This window comes from Brienomyrus brachyistius, chromosome 13, assembly GCF_023856365.1.
Source record: "Brienomyrus brachyistius isolate T26 chromosome 13, BBRACH_0.4, whole genome shotgun sequence".
Taxonomy (NCBI): domain Eukaryota; kingdom Metazoa; phylum Chordata; class Actinopteri; order Osteoglossiformes; family Mormyridae; genus Brienomyrus; species Brienomyrus brachyistius.
The window spans coordinates 8,136,275-8,153,935 of record NC_064545.1 but is presented as its reverse complement, the minus strand read 5'-3'; the positions used below and the strand labels follow the sequence as shown (position 1 = coordinate 8,153,935).

The window sequence follows — 17,661 nt, the reverse complement described above, 5'->3', positions numbered from 1 at the left end:
TCATGAGGGTAGCTTAGAGAACCACCATACATGTTAGCCACAGTACCTTACGCCTACCGATCTTCCAATAAATCCGTTTTGAATCTCACTGGTTCTTGTACTTGCATGCTTCATGTCCGGGATAATGTCACAGTCACAGCTTCATGTCACAGTCCCTAGTAGTGGGCGACACTCCTCCATAGGCCCCGTTACTGTGATCATGACCAGTTTGGAAGCAGGAGTCATAAAATGAGGCCTGATTCATGTCCAAATGCACTGTTTTATTTTACTGATGAGTATTCTGTTGTTCCCCCAGCGACCGACTGACACCCTCTCTGGAATGTCCCCCAAGAAAATGCACACTAAACACCACGTTCACCCTATGTGTATGTGACAGCTATTCCACTATATGAAAACACAGCATGTATAAACAATTAAGCAATACACTCCATCGATATTGGTATTTATCAACCAATGTGGATACGACGTGTACAATTACCAAACTCACATAGCCGTCCTTATAAATTAACATACAACCTCTTCACTCTGGGTGCTCAGAGTGCACTGAAAAGGCGATAATACTGTAATCAAAGAACGTATAACAAACATTTTAAAGTAACTAAAGGTAAAATGAAAACCTTTTGGTTAACTACATTCATCCCCTACAGTAATAGAGTTCATACTAACAATATTCTTCGGACAGACCCATCGATGGGTTCTACATGGGATGCAAAGTATTTTTTCCGGACTCATATGCAGACTGCCAATTATCGATTTAATTAGATCAGGTCAGTGCAGTGCAGTGCAGCCCAGTCCAGTCCAGACCAGGTATTGCCCGTCCGATTCTATTACCCTAAGAATGACAGCGGTGAGTGTGCAAACTGCTTATCCGTCCGTCTGGAAAATGAGATCGACCAAAAAAGGATCCCATCTAACTAGTTCAGTATTTGTTACCGTTGAATAAAAACGTCGAGAGATTATTCATGTAAAAAGTGTCACGTTACATTAAAGGGAGTATTGTACACCCAGTTTATCAGATGCAGTGATAAATTTTTTATATGGCATTATCCTAAGATCACTTAAACTGTACTTCCTTTAAAACTGCAGGAACACCGGCGTATAGTCTACCGCTTAATTCGAAGTGCATTTTATGATTTATTTCACGATAAAGAGGAAATCACTGTTATGAATGATTTCCCAGCAGACATATTTGCTCAACGGCAATAATCTACAGGTAACTGCTTTTGTCTTTTTCTCACTCATACCGTGTTTATTCCCATATGAAGTGCCCTTTATGTAAGTTTTGGAAACGGGCCGTCACGATGGATCACGGTGGTCCACATGCCGATGGAAAGAGTCGCTGGTTGTATTACGTCTATCTGGACGAGCAGTTTCACTTATTCATGAAAGATAACTCGCCCCTTCATTGCCTCCACGCGGCTCGACCCAGTTCTTCGCAGTTTAAACGGAACTGTCAGAAATTAAAGGTTCATGTTTATCCTTATGTCTTGTCTGTATAGATCTAAGCCTTAAGGCTCCTTTAGTCCTTTTCATGCAAAGAGAAATAAGGGAGGGGGGTTCGGCCGGTACGCAGTAAGTACTGGGAAAAGCCCGCTGCTCCTGCGCACATGGGAGCGCCTGTGCTGCGGCGATTCGTAGCAGGATCATCTCAGGTAATGCAGCCGGGATAATGTCGGGTTTTGTGGACGGATAGCATCGTATCAATCGTTTAAAAGCATGTCCTATTGAGCAGATATGTTAATATGGAGATCGCTGTCGCTACATTGTAACATGGTGTTTAAAAACGGCTGTAAGAAAGGGTCCCGTTGGAGAGTGCCGAGGTTACGCATTTCGAGAGGAGTTGGCGATCCGGATTGACTTTGTATCTTTATCTTTTAGGTCCGGCCATCAGCTGGGTTTGTGAGTCCCACACGGCGGCTGGATGGACGCCCCGATGCGGAAACGGCGCAACTCCGCGGGCCAGGCGTCCGGCTTCCTCCCGGGGTTTGACCAGTTATTCTCACTTGAATGCTTAAATGATTAAAATAAGAGTTTCATAAGGAAGACGGTGAATGATTTCCTACGATCCTGCCATGACTCGGCTAAACCATTGAGAAGAATGTGCCGTTCCGAAATGAGAATTGTTCCGCGTGAGATATATTAATGCCGGTATAATTAGTAAAGATTTTTTTATTACGGTGGATACTAGGAATTATCGTCAAGATTGTGTGTGCTGATATAATGAATTGTTGTCCAAACATCTCCATTTAGCCTTTAAGTGGCTAAACCACTTTTTGAGAAGTACTGCAGTACAGTACAAAAGGAAAGTAAACTGTATAGTTATGCTGTCCATACAAAAAGAGAAGTGTTAGCCACCTAATATTTAAAAAAAAATGTATATAACTTTTTAGATAACGTTAAGAAATATTTAGAAAATGTCTTTGAGTCTGTCTAGGTGAATTACATGTGTCGTCTGATTTGACATGATAAATATAATGAGTATAAAACCTTTTTCACGTAGATTGTTTAAGCTCAGCTCCAGTTCTTCGCACATGTGACCATGTTTTTCAATCTGCAGTTCCCTTGCACATTTTTGGTTGTCGCGCTGCGTGGTGGATCGTCCACCCCGAAAGCCAGTGGGTGAGAAACGGCAGAGCCCGCGGGTTCACGGTGTCATTGCTGAAGCGCACATTTTTAGCACAGAGATACGTGTCACCCTGTGGTTCAAGATGCCTGAGTCACATTCATCCCCGCAGACAGCATGCAGCCTCTGCTCACTCGGGAAAGTCACTCGTGCTGTGTGGATGTTTTGCTCGGTGGCGATTCAGCGCGGGCTGCACCGGGGGTCAGAGTTCATTCACGCTTATTTTATTTATGCAGACAGGATGATCTTGTTCCTTAAGGGCAGCACCGTGGGCTGGTGGGATTCTTTACACCTCCAGGGTTGTGGATTCGATTCTCACCCTTTCTGTGTGTGGAGTTGCAACCTTGAATTGGATGGATGGGATTGTTACTTATCTGTGTTAAGGGGAACGTTTGTGTCTACTTCACAGCCGAATTGGGTCCCGGGAATCTGAGAGTTTGCAGAAGAAACAGCAGTTCCACCTGGACCTCTGGTTCTATTTCACAGTACAGAACTGGATACTAGACTTCGGGAGACCTATCGCCATGGTGAGTGTTCTGTTGCTGTGTACGGCTTTGTGATGGATAACGAACAGCATTGTCGAACCCCATAATATAGGGCAGTGTTTCCCAGTCTGGTCATTGGGGACCTGCAGACAGTCCATGTTTTTGCTCTACCGGGAACTGGGAGGGAGCAAAAACATGGATCATCTGTGGGTCCCTGAGGGCCGGGTTGGGAAACACTGACATAGGGATTTAAAAAATGCTGTAGCATTTACAGGTAACGTCAAACCATCACTGTTATTACAAAACAGGCCTTGACGTCGCTGTGTCTATAATACCCCTTTCTGTTCAGGTGTGTTTGATTGTGCGAGATGGTCACAGCCTCGTTTTCGTGCTGTCAGTCCGACTGTGGGTCATTTATCTGAACCCGCGGACCAGTGTACCAATTTAACCGCTGTGCCGTGAGACGTGACCCCCCCTCACCTCCCCCCCAGCTGGTCTTTCCGCTTGAGTGGTTCCCCCTGAACAAGCCCAGCGCTGGCGATTACTTCCACATGGCTTACAACGTCATCACGCCCTTCCTGCTTCTGAAGGTAACGGCAGAACTCCGCGTGCTGCTTCCTGAAGGCACCATCCTAAACGCCACCGCACCTCCATACCCTAACTTTACGGCAAGGGCTCGCTTTATAAGCTGACGCAGCACCTGCATGTCGTTTGGCCTGTAACGCTGGACAGTATAATGCTTGACAGCCTGAAAGTTTAATGCGTGCATTCAGGCACAGGCAGACACGCCCTTTACATCCCCCCATGTTTACGGCTGACCTTCCAGTCCTGCAATTTGCAATACTGGCCACTAAATTGAGATGCATGGAAACTCTGAGAGGATGAGGGCAACCAGCGGCCAGTGTGCTGCTGTCACACACAGGGGCCGCTTTGTTGTTTTTGGGGCCCCACATAAACACTCACTTTGGGGCCCCCCTCAGATGTTTCAAAAACGAAATAAATACCTATAGAATGGAGTCCGATGATTATAGCTAACTAGCTTGTTAGCCGAGCATGCTGCTTTAGCTTCTCCTAGTCGCTGTTTGTGGCAAACAGGGGGCCTCCTGAACCTCAGGGCCCCACAGAAGTGCTGTGTGTATCCATCTCAGCTTATAGAGCGCAGTTCCAAGACCCTCCCCCGGTCGGCGGTGTACCTCTGCATCATCACCTTTGTTATGGGAGCCAGCATCCATCTGGTGAGCGACTCGGTCAACCACCGGCTGGTGCTGAGCGGCTACCAGTTGCACCTTTCCGTCCGGGAGAATCCCATCATCAAGGACCTGCAGCCGGCCTCTCTGGTAATCCGCCCACTCAAATTCCTTAACAGCCCCGAAGTATAGAGTGAGAGTAGACTCAGCATTAACTGGAGTGTTTAGGAAATCTTTGAATGTTTTCCAATGAGTTACATAACCTCAGGCTTTGCATCCAGTTTATTTTTAAGTAAAAACTTCAGACGTCTAGGTTGTTTTTGTCTGTTGGTCATTGCAGGACGGTATGTGGGAGTCTGAGTTACTCCTCAGTTACACGCATGTGTTACTGATCTCCCCTGCTGCACTAATCATTATTAATCATTATTGCATTTTAACTGGAGCACCATCCTCAAGGGTACAACAGCAGGGCCTCTTACAGGATTGGCTTCAGTGGGATTATGAGTACTTAACATTTCCACAATGAAACTATATGCATCCTAAATACAGCATCAGTGCTGATCTCATTCCTGACAGAAATCAGCGAGTGAAAATGATTGGCTTTCAAACTTCATACCGAAACTGATGCTCCCTTTCTGTCCCACAGATCGATTCATTTGAGCTTCTTTACTATTACGATGAGAACCTCGGGCATTCCATGTGGTAAGCTGGGGCCGTCCCGCCCTTTTATGGGAAACTGTGAAATCTCACTGCTGTCCACTGGAGTCTTTCCATTGCACTTTGGTAAAAATTTCACTGCTTTTCTCACTGGTGGTGAAGGTAGTCAGGCTGGTACCTCCTTATGGTGTGTGTGTACGGGGGCCAGGGGGTGGGGGGGAGGGCGGTGTGTGGCTCTGCAGGTTAGGCTTCCCTGACTGATCAGAAGGTCACTGGTTTGAATCCTGTGTTCCACAGAATGGTTACATTACCACTGAGCCCCTAACCCCTGAAAAATGCTCCAGGGGAGGCAGATAAATGACTGACTCTGCGCTCAGACCCCAACCTTCACTATATACGTGTTTGTCTTAAAAAAAAAAGAGTAAGATAGGATGTACAAAAAGTAACACATTTCAATGTACCCATTCTTGTACAAATAGCAAATAAAACTTCATTTCATTGTACTGCTCTAATCATCCTGCGGGAGTAAAATGTCCTCTTTTATCCACCCCAACTCTGCAGGTACATTCCCTTCTTCATCATCCTCTACGTTTACTTCACGGGCTGCTTCACAAGCATCCGGGAGGAGGGGAGGACACCGCTGTCCTCCTGGCTCTTGTTGGGACCCAGCGCGCTCTACTATTGGTTAGTCTTTCTTGGCCCCGCCTATTGCACGTTTTCCCTGGGCAGGGATTGAGGAGTAATCAGCTAGTGGTATGAGCTCAGTGTTTGTCATGCTTGATTGTCCTTTGCATGAGTGACACCAATGGGCCCATAAGTTCTTTTGTTGTTATTGTTGTGCATTAAATAATCGGAGGAGAGCTGCTTTCCTTGATCTCTCCTGGCTTGGTTTGACATCCTGCTGTGTCCTCCTGCACTGAGCTGTACCCCACAGGGCTTGATGTTTGTATCATGAGTATCGGAAAGATGAAGGTGGTTCGTGGTTAAGTGAGACGTGTGACCTCCCCCATTTGTGGTGTCCCCGCAGGTACCTGGTGACCGAGGGCCAGATCTTCATCCTCTTCATCTTCACCTTCTTCGCCATGCAGGCCACGGTCATGCACCAGAAGCAAAAGGGCCTGGTTCCGGACAGTAACGGGCTCTTCCTGTTCTACAGCTTCGGCCTGGCTCTGCTGCTGGTCAGCGTCTGGGTGGTCTGCCTCTGGAACGACGACGTCCTGCGCAAGCGCTACCCTGGCATCATCTACGTGCCCGAGCCCTGGTCTTTCTACACCCTGCATGTTAAGGGCCGCTAGCTAATCACAGGCTGCCTCTGGGTGGCGCTCTTGCAGGAAATGGTGTTCTGAAGCCAACCAATCTGAAACCCCAAAGCTCTTATAGGATTTTTTTAACCTAATTTTCACCCCATTTCCACAACTGCTTGGGGCAGCAGTGATCAAGCAAACTGACTGGTGAGCACAAAGGTATGGTATCTACTCTAAGTTCCTCCTCCTCGTTGTTGGGGTGCACTGGCAGGATTGACTTCCTGTACACCTCCCCCACATTAAGGCAATATGACACTGAGGGGGCAGTAAATATAATAACATAGTTACTCATTCCAATAGTTCTAGGAGAGGTTTTTTAGAAGCTTATATATTTTAAAGAAGTATTACGTATGACTGTAACTAACAGTGACATTGTGTTTATAAACTTCAGCTTAATCTACTTACAATATGAACTGACATAAGAGATGAATGTGAGTTAATTTCTCTAATAACATGTGGCCTTTTGAAAGATCAATTTCACTAGATGAATTTTGTTGTCATTTACTGCATAATTCAGGTGTTTTATTTTTTAAAATATACAAACCTTGTTTCTTACCTGGGCAGCTTACTTCATTACTTTCTGTTTTCGGGTTGTTGCGTAAATCATCTCCCTACTTTAACGTGCACACTGGTTACACGTATGCATGCATCGGTGTTTTATTACTGCGGAGTGAGACATCTCAAGAGTACGATACTTACGCCTAAGTACTTCACAGTACTTGTCTGCAGAGGAAAGTACTTCCCAAGGAGGTTTTGAGTCCATGAACATCACAGCCAGTTGCCTCTGTGTCTTTGGTATTATCTACATTCTTAATTATAGATTCAGCTTCAGGCTGATTCAGATTTGGATTTTGAAGTCCGCATGCCAAGTTAATGAAATGAAACTTTATTTGCCATTTATACAAGTACTGGAACACTGATGCGCTGGAATGTGTTAGTTTTAATATATCCCATCATGCTCTGCTTTTTAAGGCACGTATATAAGTGAGAGTGAAGCTTGGGGTCTGAGCGCAGGGTCACAGCCATTGATCTGGTGCCCTGGAGTGTTTTTCTGGTTATGAACAAGAGTCAACCTGAACTTTTCTGTCTTTCAATAAGATGAGCGTGTGGGCCAGACTGCACATCCGCATGTGCCCTGCAGATGGTGCCGTGTCGCTATAGGGACTCCAAAGGCTTTGCGAGGCTTTTAGTGGAACCTTGCTTGATCTCCTTATGTAAAGAGCCACATGAATGTAGCGTGGGGTCGCCGGCGACCCCTACAGCTTTCAGGGTTATCAGTCAGCCCAGCGAGCATTGCAGTGAAACTGAGCAGGGACATTTACACTGGCACGGGGGCTAAGGTAACACAGCCATACAGCAGGACTGACAAGCGGCAACCCCAGGGGCCTGTAAGGCGACACCCGGCCTCGTTTCCCAGCCGTGTCCCGCTTTGATGCCCACTGCTGCGATCTGAATGACAGCCAATCTGATTAGGCAGGTAGACAGATCACTCCATTAATATGCAGTGAGCTGGACACTTTTTATTTGAACCAAAATAAGTTTTTTATTTTTCTGGGAATGCTGGGACAGCCAGTCCCTGGAGCCTTTGGGGCATAAGGGCCTCGTCCAGGGGTCCGACGGTGGCATCAGTCTCCAGACCCTGGGACTGCAGTGTTTATAATGGGATGTCCTGCAAACCAGTCAGCCCTGGGGAGGTGAGACTGCAGCTCCTGTCCCTGCATTACATTCGATTCACCATGACGGCTATGTCACATGTCCCTAAACCTGGTAGGGGGAGATCTATGGAGACTAGGGGTTATCTGAGGCTGTCCCAGCAGGATCCCAACCATAAGAGTGCTGGTATTGTGGAAGTCTGCCAACACTGCTTTAAGCAACAGCAGATTACCCTCTTAAGAAGTGCTGAGATAAATACGAAGTCAATCGTTTCCGGGCCTCTACTGACATCTGCTGGCCATTTTCATACCGCACGCAAGCGCTCAGTGCAGCGCCCCCTCAGGTATGTTTATGTATCGTCATTCCTGTGCAGGACGGGGTCTCTCATCCGATGTGTCACGATAGGAACAACCATTTAAGCTCGCACATTTGCTGTACTTTCCATAAAATTTTCACTTAATGGCAATGAGGCTGGCAATCACCACTTTGGTTTATTATAGTCCATATCCTGCCATTTCAGAATAAAGAATTAAAGCAAATAACTGCATCAATATACTGTATTGATTTTTTTATTTTATTTTTTGTGAACCTTTTGTTTTAGACTACATGTTCCATTGAATAAATAGTTAATACGGGCACTTTTAATCGGCTCAGTTGCTGGGGAGTAGTCTTCAAAAAGTGTTATATAATGCTTTGCTTATTTTCATTTGAACATTAACTGCCTTTTGATAGCTTTGCGATTGCGGGAGGACTGCACTGAGTCTTACGACATGTTTACTGTCATCCCATCCATATAAATGTACAATGTACAGTGACCTATATGGAGTGCCGCCGTAAGGGGGGTGTAGTCAGGACGATTCCAAGGGCTCCTGAGTGACAGGGGGCCTAAACATTTTGGAAAATAACTGGACATGGGGGCCCAATATAATATGCCTTCATGGGCCCAAAATCTCTAGCAACGCCCCTGCCTAGAAGACTACAATGCGACAAACATACAAGAGTTTACGAAGCTTCTAGCACAGCGCATTAAGACGTGGTAAACGACAATGCATTAAATGCACGTGCTATAAATTACACGTAAGAGGGCTGGCATAACCAGTACAATGCTAAAAACGTATACTAATATAGTACTATCGGGGAAAATGGGGTGTAGTGAACCTCATACTGACTAATATCTTTTCGGTCGCTAAAATAGATAGAAATGTTATAATAACAAGTTACGTGATTTTATTTAGTTTAATTTTCACCCGTACGGGGAGCTCAATTAATTTAATGATTGGGTCTGAAAAGGAAGCTACATCGTGGGCTATTTGAGCGGCCGCCAGCGACAGCGGATTATGTGACCGCTGGTGTCATGTGCGTGAAGCCCATAGAGACGCAGTATTACTTACATACATCAGTGGACTTTGGAGCCTGGACAGTAACGGCAGGTAAGGGAAGGGTGCGCCATTCCGGGAGGCTGTGAGCTAGGGCGCAGCGGAGGCACGGAGAGCAGAGCGGAATGGTAAGCGCTCGATTTGCTCAGTGCGCACTTCGGCTGCACAACTGCGTTTCATGCCTTAATTATTTTAATTCGTTTTTCCAGGCAAAATTTCTCACTCAAGATCAAATAAATGGTAAGCGATTTGCATATTATACGATTACATGGCAAATTTTGTCAATAAGTACGCTATTTCTTAAATTTTAATACAGAAAATATTTGTTTTTAAAATTAATTAGATACGGTAACGATATATACTCATTATTCATTTGGTTTTCTGGGAAGTACGTAAAGTGAGGGTATAAAATAAAGTCAGTCTCCTGTAGTTTTATTGCAGTATTTTACAGCAGGGGGTGGGTCAATGTGTTATCTGAAAGACATTCTAGGTTCTCGGTGTATTTGAGAAACTGGGCGCCATTTAACCCGCTAGCGACCGTTTTAATAATGCGGACACGGTAACGTGAGATTACTGTCATACAACTTGCGGGTAGCGAAGACTCAACGCCACCTGTCTTTCATTTACCCGGCTCCGCATTATCTAATTAAATTTGAAGATGGGTGCATCAGGAAAATGTTAAGTCTATAAAATTCTCTGGGTTTTCTTTTCTCCAAGAGTATATTTTACTGCTTGTCATGTAAGTATATATAGGCATATGTTTTACACCTGGCGTAAAATATAGCCTACGTACATGAAAGACAGTAAAGAGGTCAGAGAAGGGACGTTTTTTTTCACTTTCAGAATACAAGGAGTGTTTTTCGCTCTATGACAAGAAGCGGAAGGGGAAGATAGAAGCGAAGGACCTGATTACGGTGATGCGCTGCTTGGGAACCAGTCCCACCTTTAGCGAGGTGGAGCGACACCTGCAGATCCACAAGATAGGTACCGGAGACATGATCCGCGGTCACAAGAACGTTACGGGTCTATCAAGGCAGATTCTAGAAGCAAAAATCAAGTGTTTATGAAATTAATTAACGTTTTAAACGCCTTCCCCTTTCCCCCTATTAATCCGAATTTCAATATAGATGTAATATAGTTAAGATTTACTTTATCTCTCACTATCTTCTTTCCCTTGTTCCCATTCTGGTGCAGATAAGAACGGAGAACTAGATTTTTCAACCTTCCTAACTATGATGCATAGGCAGTCTCAGCAAGAAGACCCCAAAAACGAGATTTTGGAGGCCATGCGCATGACAGACAAGCAGAAGAAGGGCTACATCCTGGCTTCTGAGCTGAGGGCCAAGCTCACCGGCCTTGGAGAGAAGCTCACCAACAGGGAGGGTGGGTACTGCGTCGCATGGCTGCTGGCTTTTGTACAAGATCCTCACATTAAAGCAACATGTGTCTCTCCTTTTAGTGTTTATTGGGGCCTTTCCACCACACCAAGTATCGTATTTTTGGTCGCTTTTCCATTAAAATCTGGTCGAGTACCAGTACCAAACCAGCTGGAGTACTTTTTAGGTACTTTGTCTGTGTTATATACTCTGTTATATACCATCGATTCAGACTGACCTGCTACCTTCACACGAACTGTCACCTGTATTGGGATGCAGCTCTTATATTAATTTTATTTTTTTTTTTACTTGTGCCCCCCCCCCCCCCCCACAGTGGATGAGCTGTTCCGTGAAGCCAACGTGGGCCCCGATGGCCGTGTGCACTACGAAGAGTTCACCAGGATGGTCACACTGCCCCCTGTTGACTACTGAAGCAGATGTAACTGGTTCCTGCTCCCCCCCCCCCCAATACACACACACAAACACACACACAACAAAAAAAAACACTCACACAGTTTGAGAGGCCAGGCCGTCCACTGCTTATGGCCCATCTCAGTACAGTCCTGCTGTTCATATGTTTCCTTAGACGACATGATTATTATTCAGCATAACTTCATAGTAAATAAAATATTTATGTGACCAATAATGTTAGATATTGTTTGTCATCGTTCTATATCTGTAATTTTATTGCTGTTCTGCAGAGTTGAGAGCTATGGTTAGTTGTGTTATGTTTCATTAATTCGTTTAATAGTCGCTTCCAAAACCGGGGAGCCGTTCTGCGTTTCCTGCTCTCGTTTGAAGACAATATTTGCAGTTTGTTGGGTAGCGCCATCTAGTGTCTGCTCTTTGTATCTTAGTCGCTCACTCATGGTAGATCATTTTTCACTTAGGTGTAAGATGCAAAGTGATTATTTCCTTCGGTGTATCTGTGTGCAGTTAGACTTTGAGGAGAGACGGGGAGAACATGTAAACTCTACGTACGTATCTAGGGTTGAAGCAACAGTGCCAGCCACTGCTCCGTCCCCATTCTCCCGGACCGCATTACCTAATTCTGCTCGAGTCTGTTTTCTGTGCAATGAAAAAATGTGACTACTTCATAAATTGCATCCTGCCGTATAGGCTAATTTGCGTAATTTTGTCATCATTTCACCAGGTTTGCCTTTACAAGAAAATAACAGTTCACCTGCTATAATCTTGCACTCAGGATGATTATTTTTTGGACGATTAGTGAGTTCAAGTGGAGGATCATTCCAACCCCCCGCGTTTTACCTGGTTCGAGGAGAAATTGGGGTTATTGTCCTGACCAGTGATCGCAGACCCCAGACTCGCTTCTCTGCTTTCCTATTCTGTGCTCTTTTCGAGTTCTCCTCGAATCCTCTGAGCGCCATCGAAAATGTTTAGGCACATTGCCTTACCAAAGAAAAAAAAAGGTCGTCGTTTGAAATTAAATAAGTAAATTTGCTCGTTTCCTTCAGTTGGTCTGGTCTAAGCTCTGCAGTGTTATGTAGCAATAAAATCAAGTCTGCCAAGCAGCCTACCTGAATCTACGGAATTACCAGGTTAATCCATCAATAGATATTTTCTTTCCTAATGGCATTGGTATATTCCAGGACGATAAAACCAGGATTCAACGGGCTGTAACAGGTGAAATCGTGCTTCAGTAAACACGTCCACCTTGAAACTATTTGGGTGCCGTAATCAAAGCTAAAGACCGTAGAATTAAATATTATAGTGTGCGAATTCCTTTTGGAAACACAGTGTATTTCATTTATCTCCATTCCGCATTTTAACGTTAAACTATACTTTAATAATCGACATATGCATCCACGGACAATATTTACATGAATTTATTCATCAATACACACCTGTCATACGCAAGCCTGGTACAAGAACACGACAAAGTAAATATACAACGACTTCATCAACAATATCATTGCGGATATATTACTCACATAGAATATTTCTTATTATTTGTGGATATTTAACCGTGAATGTCAAAACGAAGACACAAACCCGAAGCACAATCAAGTGTTTAAAGTGCTGATAACGAAGAGAACCTGCATGCGTAAATATTGCAGCATGTGGCGAAAGCACGTTTCTTATGTTTCGCTGTTGGGGAAAAAACGTACGATTTTCGTTCATTCCTATTTACGTTAACAAAAGGCATTTCGTGCGTATATAAAATGTAAAGCCATGAAATGCAAATCAAACATTTATGGGGACTGATAAAGGCAGAGCAAACCAAAATGCAAATAAAAAAGTGGCGCTGTGCATTTTACACTTGGTTCACAAATAATTTACCATCTTTCACGGATTTCAAAGAAAATAGAGAAGAGTTGTTAAATGGAGAAAACTTAGAGTAAAGTAGTTGCGCTTTATCTGGACTGCATGGCGCTCGAGGACGGCAGCAAATCACACTGCCGGTCTCTACAGCGTTCGGCGTCCAGCGCATCCAGCGGTATCTCCGCCTGCGTCTCGTCCTGCTCCGCTTTCAAGGTGGCAGAAAATGGGTGTATCTGGCAGCTGTTAGAAATAGCGGGTGATGAAATCCGCCAGAAGAGATCCTTCAAGATTTTCCTGAACTCCCTCCTCATGAGACAGTAGAGAACTGGATTTAAGCAGCTGTTGGCATGTGCAAGGCACACAGTCACCGGGAACACGTAAGTATGGATCATGTAGTATGTTCTGTCCCAGTAGACCACGTTGAATTTGACTAAGACGCCCCAGAAAGTAATGGCGTGGTTTGGCATCCAGCAAAGGAAAAAGGAAAGCACAACGGTAGTGACTGATCTGGTGACCCTAGATGTCCGCCTCGGGTGGTTGTTGTTCATGGCGCGCTGGCTGACGAAGCGCAGAAGCAGTAGATAGCACACGGAAACGATTAACATGGGCAAAACAAAGGCGATTAGGATCTTCTGAAGGTGATAAAGTGCTAGCCAGTGCTGGCCATCGGGGAATTTCAACAGGCACAATTTCTCCCCGGCTACGTTCGTCACGGTGGAGAAGATAGACGTTGGTGCCGTGGCCAGAGTTGCGCAGAGCCACATGAGTGCGCTGATCCACTTGACCGATCGGGACGACCGGGGCATCCGATTCTTCAGGGCTGAAGCCACGGACCAGTAGCGGGTCACGCTCATCGCAGTGAGGAAGAAGACGCTGGCGTACATGTTCATCACCGTGATCGACAGGATTATTTTGCACATCGCGTTTCCAAAGGGCCAGCTGAAATCCAGCGCAGTGTCCACCGCCCAAAATGGCAAGGTCAGCACAAACTGGAAGTCTGTCACGGCCAGGTTGAGGATGAAAAAGTTTATGCTTGATTTCTTCCTCACCTGTCTCACCTTCATTAAGAAGAAGACCAGCAAGTTCCCCACTAAGCCTACGGCACATACTACAGAGTACACGATGGAGATTAGGATCCGGAGAACCGGACTCCCGTCGGCAGTCACGTCTATGTCCTCCAGGTTGCTGAACCTGTCCTGGTACATCAAGGACCGGTTAAACGTGCCGCTTTGGTTGACCGTATCACCCATCCTTTCTACAGCGTACGCGATTCCAGGTGCTCTGATCAGCACCAGTTTGTTTACTGATTGCATATCAAGTTACTTTAGACAGATCTATAGTTTTACAAAGCGCTGTTTAAATTTGTACCACGTCCTCGTTAATTTCTGGGAGCTGCACATTTCCACGTCTTCCTAAGTCCGGCACCCTGTGGCTGGTACGCTGCCACCGCTATACTAGATGCGCGCATTCGGGGTGCCACCCCTGGAACGCTTCTGATTGGCTGAAACCCCTTTGATTGAAGGCGCCCAGCAAGCGCGACCACGGGGCGCAAAGAAAGACAGGAGTCCTGATGTAACCTCAGGCTCTTCATTGTGTCAAATATCGAGTAATACGTCGTACAACAGACGACGGTGTAATTTGTGGCATTTGCCTTAAATCAGTTCTTTATTAAATATTACACTGATGTTTACTTGGGTATTTTAATAACTCCATGCGTAAACGGAAACCTGGCGTTTAAATGTTACTCATGTCATAACGGAGGAACGGCTAAAAAGGCGACAGACTACCATTAGTTATGCCATTTTAACAAGTGTCTGGAAACATTAAATATATGAATGTGATTTCATCAGGAAGAATGAATGATGCGAGATTCCCCGCTAGAGGGCGCCCGAGTTGAACAGATCCATCGTAGCCTCAAAAAATCTCACAGGGTTGCATGTAGTTTGAGTTTTGTTGTAGCCCTGCAATGCATTTTAGGCAACAAATATTCTTTATAACTCATCAGTTCATTTTTTTTATCTCGGCTACAATATTTCTGTTACATCTAACACAACTTATGCGATAGAGCAATAATTATACACAGCGGCGAGGATCACCACCCATCCCTGAACAGCTGGCGTGTTGCGTGTCTCTGTCCGCGTCAGTGCGTCCAGAATAATTCAGCGTTTACACCAAATTCACACTCCCCCTCCCCGATTACCTCATTTAATTACACAGTACCATAACCGTATTTTGTTTTTATTGTAACTGTAAAAACATAGATTAACTATGCAGTACTGTAATCCAATTATTTAATTATTCAGATTTTATCAACTCCATATATTTTTTTAAGAAATATATAATATATTGTTATTCAACCGACACAGACCCAATAATTGCAAAACAATTTTTATTGAACTTATTCTAATTTTTTTTTATTCATTTTTTGAATTCTAAAGAGTGAAAAAAGCTTAAGTATTCAGATTTACTAGCATTTTATTATAGCATTTGTTACATTTAAAAAAAAAACCATTTGTTGCATAACAGTTTTGATTGTTATTCTGTATCAAGTACATAATACATTAACAATTAAATTGAAATCAAGTAACCTCAGAAATAACTCTCAACACTGTCTGGACCCACTAACTTGACTTAAATCTACACGATGAAAGCTCCATAACTTACAGTAACGTGTGCTGGCATTTCTCAGTCTGAAACCCACTCCGATGTTCATCGGTAACAGCTTCTTCAGCAACAGCGTGCTCTCCTGTAACCACAGAAACCACAGAAAGATTACATTTGACTCTACAGTTTTCACATGGATGCAATTCAATGCAATTTCCTCAAAATAATTCCAATCTTTCTGAAAACTGCGTTTAGTTTTGTTTACACCTTATGACGAGTTGAAACAGTATCACGATATAAACTGGTATAAAATACTGTACCACAAACACCTGCCAGGATAACAATATAGTTCCGAGACTGTATTCATGTTAAGGAGGTGGACCTAATTACCTGCCTACCAACTGCACATATACTGTACATGTACTACGCAACTAATTTGAGTTCCTGCACTGGACCTCAGCTAGCTGGCGAAGGGAGGGTGACACTCTGTTGTTAATCACTGCCATCTCCCTCTTCACCATCTCTTCTGTCTCCGCGACTCACTCCGGTCTTAGCAGAGCATTTTGTTCCTTCCTCAGGATTTATTTTCACCAAGAATCTTGAGACAAGATGAAAGCAATGGGGAAAACATTCAATTAACTGGCTAATCAATATTTATAGTTTAAATTTGAAAGATTCCGCTTTTACATTACATTACGTGGACAATGTGGACCATAGTTTGGTTATTTGAGCATCTACTGTAACATTGCCCTCGAATGGTTAATTTCACACAGAACTTTGCTGCTGCCCCATTTCAATTAAGTTAAATTGAATTTCACTTCCGATACTCTTTAATTTCAGAAGATGAAATTTCATGGGCAGTTATAGCTCAGAGGAAGTGAAAAATTATTTTATTTGTGATTCAGGTAGACTAACAACTAAACGTGCATATTTGACTTTACAGTACTTTGGCATACAGAGGAGTTCATGGTTGACTCAATGGTTGCAAGGTGCCCTTCATTCAGCCATGTCCTTGACATTCGTAGAAGAGCAACAGATTGCAACCGGTGCACAGATAATAAGAAAAGAATTTCAAGTTGAGAGAGTTTTGCGTGATCGTCAAGATCCTTTAGCCTGTCCGGATGATCATATTTTTGAGAGATATCGCTTCAGCCAAGAGGAAATTTTATATATCAGAAATTTATGAGCTCCTTATATTAGGAGCTAAACTTGGAGAAGTCGTGCTCTCACAACCACGCAAACTGTGTGCGATGCCCTGAGGTTTTTTTGCAAGCAGCAATTTGTCGAAGAATTTGTGAAGTCTACTTGGCCCTGAAACACATCCTCTGAGTTTCCTGGACACCTATATGTGTGCATTAAATTAAAGAGTCCTTTTATGCACTTGCAGTTAATATACAGGCGAAAGCCCACGTTTCTTTAAAGAACTCTAAAATCAGACTAATATTCTCATTTCCCAGGATTCCCTAATGTGATTGGTGCATTGGAGTGTACGCAGGTCTAAATCAGGGCCCCATCAAGTGGAAATGAAGGGGAATATGTGAACAGAAAAGGTAAAGGACGGGCTCCGGACCACCCACAACCGCAAATAGGTTACACAAAATGGACGGATGGATAATATAATAGATTATAATCCTGACAATGTTGTAGTGTACCAAACAGCTGTCACATCAGTCACCAAGTCTAGACATATGTAGTAGAGCAGAAACGATCAGATCTCATTAACTAATCCGGCACTAAGTGAGGTTAAAACTGCCTACCAAATTAACATACAGAGACAGAAATACGAAAATTAGTGAAGAATTGTGAAAATACAGAAATAAGTAAATGATGAAATTGTTACGGAGCAGCAGCATGGAAAAAGATAACGGCCCCCTTATGGCTCCAAGACAAAGGAGTTTATTAAGGAAACAGAACAAAGTAACAAAACCCAAAAGGACCAAGAACAGGCAAGAGGATATAATGTCAAACACACAGCAACATGAACAATGACTGACTAGTGACCAACGCAGATGTAACCCATCCACTTTTTCTATATGTTATAATTTTGGTGGAACCTTCGTACAGCGTGCCCCTCCTCGCGCATGCGCAGTAATGTAGTGCATAGGAGAGAGGG

General features: G+C 44.0%; 3 protein-coding genes across 10 annotated transcripts; 2 read left to right on the top strand and 1 right to left on the bottom strand.

Annotated features, from left to right (window-relative positions):
- Nucleotides 1-851: 851 nt before the first annotated feature.
- cln6b (CLN6 transmembrane ER protein b) lies at nt 852-6,811 on the top strand. 8 transcript variants are annotated; one of them, XM_048973504.1, is made up of 9 exons: nt 852-1,213; nt 1,879-1,983; nt 2,558-2,619; nt 3,033-3,150; nt 3,600-3,698; nt 4,257-4,445; nt 4,942-4,997; nt 5,514-5,636; nt 5,980-6,811. In XM_048973504.1, exons 1-9 carry the CDS (start codon nt 1,169-1,171, stop codon nt 6,245-6,247), a joined length of 1,065 nt encoding a protein of 354 aa, XP_048829461.1. In that variant the 5' UTR covers nt 852-1,168; the 3' UTR covers nt 6,248-6,811. The 8 variants fall into 8 exon arrangements, with proteins under 8 accessions (XP_048829461.1, XP_048829464.1, XP_048829460.1 ...); XM_048973503.1 differs by lacking the exon at nt 852-1,213 and adding an exon at nt 1,292-1,466; XM_048973505.1 differs by lacking the exon at nt 852-1,213 and adding an exon at nt 1,491-1,652.
- Nucleotides 6,812-8,663: 1,852 nt separating this feature from the next.
- calml4b (calmodulin-like 4b) lies at nt 8,664-11,798 on the top strand. The gene is made up of 5 exons (XM_048973539.1): nt 8,664-9,413; nt 9,495-9,525; nt 10,129-10,269; nt 10,480-10,668; nt 10,996-11,798. Exons 1-5 carry the CDS (start codon nt 9,411-9,413, stop codon nt 11,091-11,093), a joined length of 462 nt encoding a protein of 153 aa, XP_048829496.1. The 5' UTR covers nt 8,664-9,410; the 3' UTR covers nt 11,094-11,798.
- Nucleotides 11,799-12,574: 776 nt separating this feature from the next.
- On the bottom strand, nt 12,575-14,359 carry rxfp3.3b (relaxin family peptide receptor 3.3b). Its single transcript, XM_048973502.1, has one exon. It carries the CDS (start codon nt 14,255-14,257, stop codon nt 13,037-13,039), a length of 1,221 nt encoding a protein of 406 aa, XP_048829459.1. The 5' UTR covers nt 14,258-14,359; the 3' UTR covers nt 12,575-13,036.
- Between the last annotated feature and the right edge of the window lie 3,302 nt (nt 14,360-17,661).

What these genes read in the sequence shown, in the direction of transcription:
- rxfp3.3b (XM_048973502.1), bottom strand. Translation starts at nt 14,257, where the DNA reads ATGCAATCAGTAAACAAACTGGTGCTGATCAGAGCACCTGGAATCGCG.
- calml4b (XM_048973539.1), top strand. An exon ending in CACTCAAGATCAAATAAATG is followed by an intron (nt 9,526 to 10,128) that starts GTAAGCGATTTG and finishes TTTCACTTTCAG; the next exon opens with AATACAAGGAGTGTTTTTCG. An exon ending in CCTGCAGATCCACAAGATAG is followed by an intron (nt 10,270 to 10,479) that starts GTACCGGAGACA and finishes ATTCTGGTGCAG; the next exon opens with ATAAGAACGGAGAACTAGAT.
- cln6b (XM_048973503.1), top strand. Translation starts at nt 1,302, where the DNA reads ATGGATCACGGTGGTCCACATGCCGATGGAAAGAGTCGCTGGTTGTAT. An exon ending in AACCTCGGGCATTCCATGTG is followed by an intron (nt 4,998 to 5,513) that starts GTAAGCTGGGGC and finishes CCAACTCTGCAG; the next exon opens with GTACATTCCCTTCTTCATCA. An exon ending in CCCAGCGCGCTCTACTATTG is followed by an intron (nt 5,637 to 5,979) that starts GTTAGTCTTTCT and finishes GTGTCCCCGCAG; the next exon opens with GTACCTGGTGACCGAGGGCC.